General features: G+C 60.4%; 1 protein-coding gene across 1 annotated transcript in view; it reads right to left on the bottom strand.

The window, feature by feature from the left end:
• Positions 1–1,434: 1,434 nt before the first annotated feature.
• Positions 1,435–6,605, bottom strand: part of AHRR (aryl hydrocarbon receptor repressor) — a 90,150-nt gene continuing 84,979 nt past the window's right edge. The window contains exons 11-13 of the mRNA XM_014586281.2: positions 6,085–6,146; positions 5,766–5,901; positions 1,435–5,247 (exon numbers count right to left, since the gene is read on the bottom strand). Of these exons, the coding sequence (XP_014441767.1) occupies positions 4,290–5,247; positions 5,766–5,901; positions 6,085–6,146 (1,156 nt within the window). The 3' untranslated portion in view covers positions 1,435–4,289. The remainder of the gene's footprint in view (positions 5,248–5,765; positions 5,902–6,084; positions 6,147–6,605) is intronic.

Raw genomic sequence — 6,605 nt, 5'->3', positions numbered from 1 at the left:
AAGTTGATCAAACCCGGAGACGGCAAGTAGAGGAGAACCTGTGATGTGAGCAGAGGGCTCGGTGTTGGGGGTGGGGACATGAGCCAGCTGGGCCTGAGTGTGCCCTGAGGTGGCCAGGTCTCCCAGGTGCAAAATGCAGATGCCCGTAGGCCTGGCAAGATAAACCGTCATGCTGACAGTTGAACTGCAGAGGTGGCAACAGCAGCGTGGAAACGTGGCAGGCAGACCCCCTTCGGAGTGTAGAACTGCAGAACTGAGACCCAAGGGCTTGGAGTGGGAAACCCCGCAGCACCCCTCAGCTCCTGCCCTCTGGGGGGCTTGGTGGGCCCTCCCCCCTTTCAGGGCCCCCAGCCCTGCCTTGACTCGGCCCCACCTCACTGACATGAAGACGGCTTGCCTTGTAGCTCCAGCCCTCCACAGCCCCCTTAAAGTCACCCTGTAAGGCCTGGGCCACCCTCACCAGCTCCGTTGATCTGATAGCCCCATCCCCTCCTGTGCATTGGGGGTGGTCATGGTTCTGTTGCCACTTGTGTACACTCATGTCACACACACGGCGGCGGCTGTGGGGTAGCACGGATCCTGTGGTTCTGAGTGGCACAGGCCTGCTGCCCAGCGGGATGGATTCAGTACTTGTGAAGCAGCTGCCCCCTCACCCTCTATATTCAAAACCCAAAGTCTGATCACACTGGGTGGCAGGTGGGGCTGAGGGCACAGCCCTTTGGGATAGGTGGGCAGCACCTGGTAAGATGGAAGCCTGTGTCCTGCCAGGTAAGTATGTGGGCAGGGCCCCTGGAAACAGCCTGATGTCCATTGGCAGGAGCTGGACGGAGGGTGGTCGATGGCCTGGTCATGGTCAGTGATGATGTGCGTGAGTCAGCAGGGCCGAGGGAGGGCAGTCCGGCCAGCAGGGCTCGGTCAAGGGGCCAGGGCTTGGTGAGCCCTGGGTTAGCCCAGCATGTGGACCCCCTGCTCTCCCCAGGGCTGTGACAGAGACAGTTGCTGATGGTGGCCTGCAGGGTGCAGAGGACCTGGCCAGGGTTAGTTAGATCTGGGCTCTGGAAAGGCTCCCGGAACTCATTCAACTTAGGAGGGAGCTTTGTGCAGGGCCTGCTGGCCCTGGTCTCCTCCCCACACCTTTCCCTCAGCCTGGTGCCAGGCAGGGTGGGCCTCACACACTTGCCCCCCATCTGCCTGCCATGCTTCCTACAGGAGAGGTCGTGTCTGAATTCCTGAGGGTCCCCAACCCCAGTGATGGCAGGAAGGGCCGGGACTGCTGCTAGGGCCTGCATGCGGCAGGGCTCACACCATCTCATGGTAAAGGACCGTGTTCGAGTGAGAACCAACCAACACATGGAAAGGAAGTGGACATTTCCACTATGCTCCTACATGTCAGCATGCCATTTATTCTTCAAGACTGCAAAATAATACCACGGTATGGCAATCCCGTCAAAGTGCATTCTGAAGGCACCGAGAACAGTCCAGTGCTGCATTATAGTGCATTGGTTTTAGAGCATCAACAAGGTAGTCTAGATACTGAAAACTTTTCCTCCAAAGGAAACTGCAAAGCATAATTTGTGTCTCTTCCCTCCCATCCCACTCCCTCACTGCATCTGGTTTTAATTCTCTCAGCTGTAAAGGCAAAGCTACATACAGCACAAATGCACGCCTGTAAGTGGGACCGATGTGCTTAAAGCAGAAATGACATTTGCACCTTCGACACCCCATGACCGGCACTTCCCCACTAAGTGCTGGAGCAGGGAGGTTAGTTTATGTTCCTCACGCTCGAGAGTCCACAGGTGTGCACGAGACAGGCCCCCGGCAGGTCCTGCCGTGCCCCTGCCCCTCCTCAGCTCAGCAGGACACGGGCTGCACACGTGCCCGTGTTTCAGGTGCTTGGCCTGTGCTCCAGCAGCGCAGCTCTGCTCTCTGCTGACTGCACCCCAGGCTGGGCTGACAGCGAGTCGTTGTCCCCACCCAGGAAGGAACTTTGACACAGGGCTGGCCCTGGGTGGTACTGAGCCCCCAATGTACTGTGGTGTCTCCAGGAGGCAAGCCTGCAGAGCAGACACCAGGGTGCTAGGTCAGCGTCAACGCAGCCCACCCTGCTGGGCACCTCCCCACCACGGGCACCTGCCCTCCCAGGAGCGAGAGCGTGGACCTATGCAGACCAGATCGCTACCTGTGCTTTGGAGGGTGCAGCTGCTCCACTTATCCCGGTGGGCGGGCAACACCTGGGGACACACAGTCATGTCCGAATCCATCTTTTTGGTCTGGCATTTTTGCCTGGTATTTTCCTCTTGGTTCCAAAGTACTTGGACACATTACGTGTGTGTGGTGCTGGCAGGCTCTTATCCACATCAGCATGGCACAGGAGTAGCTGGTGGCACTCTCAGGGAAGCAGACAAAATGCTGAGGCCTGAGTTCAAGGACACTGGGTGCAGAATGAGCCCTTGAGAAGACAGCTTCCAGAAGGCCCCATGCATGTTGACCAGCAGACCCTGACAGCTGCGTGTCTTGGTGTGAACAGGGCTGGGATGAGAAGGAAGGAGGAAGGGTCTGACCCCACAGTGTCTCAAAGGTCCCACACATAAATCCCCGGGGAGCAGAGGTGTGACTTGTTCAGCATTAGCACTAGGCGAAGAGTGTTTGGCCAGCTCCAGACAGGAAGTGTCTGGTCCCAGGTGTGTAATCATGGTCCCAGCTCTCTGGTCCCCAGGGAGCTGGCTCCTCAGCCACATGCAGTTAACCAGAGGCTGAACACAAACATCTCAAGCTACAGGTGATCAGTGACCGGCTCTCACTCAGGACAAGAAGGTACCAGGTGGGCAGTGGCTCCGCCCACAGGACTCGGCGCACAGCTGACATCAGACTGTGGCTTCTGTCCCTGAGGGGCCTGTCCACTTGAGTCCTCGCTGGTGTGACTGCCTGGTCCTCAGGGGTGACGTTCATAGCCTGGGAGTTCTCGGTCACCCTTCACTAAGGCCTGAGCCCAGCCCTGGGAGAAGCCTGCACCGTGGGGGCTGCTGTTGGCACTTGTGAGTGTGGAAGGTGACCTGTGCCTTCCGATGTCTGCTTTCGTTAAATTTCCTACGATCAGAGTGTATTAACGTTGGTTTGCTGTTGTCTGATTCTTGTCTGTCTTGCCTCTAATAGTCTTCCTGGGCTGCCAACTGGACCCCTCAATTGTAAAAACTTGTAGAGACCTGGCCCCCAGAGCTGCATCTAAGATGCTGACTCCTACATGCCCAGCCTCAGCTTGAAAACAGCACAACGTGAACTGCAGGACCCTGATGGGATGAGAAAGAGGGGGATGGTGGTATGACTGCACTTTATGGGGGGTGCTTTCTCTTTCTCTAGTGAGCACACATACCCTTTGGCAATAAAAAGAAAAAAAAAAACTGTAGAAACAGCAAGTAAGACAGCCCGACAGACAACTCACTTTCCTATTTCTTCTACTTTGTACTTCTTTTGTTTTAGGTTGTCTTCTTTCACGAGAGAAAGTGTGCAGCACGCCCAGTGTCTGTGTGAGAGGTGTGCCCTCAGGCCTCCCCACCCAGGGCTCCTCACCCCTTCCCGCCAGCCAGGGCCTTGGGTGTGTGCAGGGTGTGAGCCTGTACCACTGAGGCTGGGCCCTTGTTTCTCCTTCCAGACCCAGGCTGTGAGCTCTTCATTACAGGACAAGTAGAGACAGAGCAGCATGAACTGCCGATCAGGCCCGCTGACAATACCGAGGGGTGGCTGGAAGGAACGGGGCTGCCCTGTCCATTTCCGTCCCAGGTCAGCTCTGTCCTTGTGAGAGCCGAGAGCCTTCCCTGCACGTGGTCCAGAGCAGGGCCCCTCGTCGAGGCCTCTTTGGCCTGGGACGTCCCAGACCACTCACAAACATGGCACAGGCAGTCACTTGTGCCGGCTGGCCCTCATTTACCACCTGCTGCTCTTTGCTGTCTGCCAGCAGGCCATCCACCTGCACAGCTCGGGCAGGATTCTGGGAGTGGACCTGGCAGGTCAAGCCGGAAACGTCGTCCAAAGTCAGTCATTACTGAGCCCCTGGCCAGGAGGCCATGCTGACACAGGAGAGACTGCCACATCGAGCAGACCTCAGGCCAGCCTGCACAAAGGCTTGTGCGGTGTTATACAGTTGGGACCTGCCACTGTCTGCACCACACACGCAGGGCGGAGGACTGCCCTGTGCAGCTGCAGGACACTGCCTGCAACAGGCTCCAAACACACGAATCCCGTGGGCAGGCCCGAGTGTGGTGGAGCCAGCGCTGGAGCGGAGCAGAGCAGTGTCACAGCAGGGACGTGCATTCCGAGGCTTCGGGCGGGATCGCCAAGGCACTTCTGGGGAATACTCTGGGCACCCCTACTTGGCTGGGAGCGGCCCACAGAGGTGAGTCCAGGGGCTCACGCTTGACCACGGGAACGGCCCCTGGAGCTCTGCACCCACAGCCCGGGGTGGAGGGCTGCTGCTCGAGAGGGCTGTGCAGGCGCTCCAGGCAGGCACAGTGTGCAAGGCAGAAGGTGGCTAGCTCCCTGCCGGCCCTGCCGTGGGGCTGAGGCCCCAGCAGGCTGTGCCCGTGGTATGGAGTGCAGCCCTGAGACCTGGGGCCTGGCTCTGTCTTCAGATGCAACCTGGTGGGGAACGTGACCAGAGGCCTTGTGGCCACACCACTGGCCCCCAGCCAGGCATAGCCGTCTGCTGTGTCCTCAGGCCCAGAGTCACTCTCCATCTTGATGGGCACGTCTAGTGACAGCATCGGGCTGCACGGGGCTCCAGCGGGCACGGGCAGACTGTCAGCGGTGGAGTAGCCGCCCACCGTGAAACGCTGAGCTCCAGGCGGGGGGAGCTGGCTCTCAAGGCTGCACTGCGGGACGTGGCGGGTGGGAGGGGGCACCTGGCCCTGGCCCTGGCCTAGCCCCCGCAGGTGTGTGCTTAGCCTGCCAGAGCAGGCCCGGGGATAGTGGCTGGGCGCTCGGGAGATGGGCGGGCTTCTGAAAGCAGCAGAGCCCCCTTGGAAAGTGCTCTGGATGCCTGGGTGGGGTGCAGCACAGGCGGAGAACAGGCCACTACTGCTGGAGTGCAGCTGCAGCCTGATGGCCTCCTGGCTGCGCTCCTCTGACACCAGGGTTGGGCGCCTTGAGGGTCCTGGCGTCTCCACGAGGCAGCCGTCCCCATGTATCTCCCTGCAGCTCCTCAGTCCACAGGAGCCACTCAGCACGCATTCCGGCTCCTCCTCCTCCCCATGCCTGTGCAGAGAGGATGGCCCATCAGAGCCTGGGGACAACGGGCCATGCGGTCTGGAGTGGGGTCTGTAAGGCCAGGTACTAAGCTGGATGGTGCTGGCGACTTTGCCAACACCCATGCCAACACCGTCCCTCCCTCCAGCTCCTCCCTCTGTGCTTTACCCTCCCAGGCCGGGCTCAGGGCCACGGTGGGGGTGGGAGGAGGTGAGTGCTGCCGCCCCTGTGTGGAGCAGGAACCACCAGGCCACACATGTGCCCTGTCAGCCTCAGCCCCAAGGTCACCACTAAGCTGGGGTACCCTCAAACTGTGTGGCTGGGCTGACCAACAGGACACCACACGGCTCCAGCCCTGCATGCCAGGGTGGGCAGAAGCCAGGGCCGGCGAGGCCGCTGGACGTGACCCTGGAGAGGGAAGCTGAGTTCCCGCCACGCGGGGCCGAGCGTGCAAGCCCCTGTCCCCTTCCTTCCTGACATGTCCTCACGGAGAGGCAAGAGGGGCAGAGGATGCCTGGCCCACTTACCTTGCAGCCCCCTGGGGGGCCAGGTCAGGGCCGCCCCTGAGGCATAAGCATGGGGCCTGGGTCAGGACCCGAGGGCAGCGGACAGCGTCCATCTGTGCCCTGAACACGGGAACACAGGCTTCGCCATTGCTTCGTCCTGCGGGGTTGGGGAAGCCGCCACTGTGTGATGGGCACGACTGGACCCAGCGCCACTCTGCTCTGAGTCCTCTCAGAAACACGCAGGGCCAGGGAAGGCGCTGCCCCTCCCAGGTGGCACCGTCCTGGTACACGAGGACCTTCCCAGGGGTGGGACGAGGCGGCAGTGGGCACCAGAAAGTACCTGCCACGTGAGCGCGCTTCCTGGGCAACTCGGGCACACACGGCCTGGGGGGCGCTTTCACCCTGTGAAGAACAAACAGCAAGGCGCCATGTAGGTTAGCTGTGCTGGAGGGTGAGGACCGGGATAACATCACGTTCCCCTCTCTATAGCTTGTGAAGTCTGAGGGTGTGGGCTGTTCTGGCCAGAAAGCGCAGAGAGCAGGGTCGAGGGGTGGTCTGAGGGCGCAGGCGCTGTGGGCGTCACCGCTTGTGCTCTTACTAGAGCCCAGAGTGAAAATGCAGCCGCTTCTTGTACCGGGGTAGTTCTCAGTCATGAGAGCGCTGAGCCACTGCTCTTGAAAGACGGTGCGTGAACCTGCACACGTGTGAAACGTGGCTCATCCCTGATTCCTGGCCGCTCGTCCAGGGGGTCCTGTTTCTCCAGACAGACGCTAAGGGCTTAGCTGGGCCGGCCCTCTGGCAGGTGCCGGTCCAGCTGGCCTCTGGGCTTGGCCGCGCAGGATCACCTGGTCCCTGGGTGCG

Source organism: Tupaia chinensis, unplaced genomic scaffold, assembly GCF_000334495.1.
Source record: "Tupaia chinensis unplaced genomic scaffold, TupChi_1.0 Scaffold000020_1, whole genome shotgun sequence".
Lineage (NCBI taxonomy): Eukaryota > Metazoa > Chordata > Mammalia > Scandentia > Tupaiidae > Tupaia > Tupaia belangeri.
This window is presented reverse-complemented; position numbering and strand designations above follow the sequence as displayed.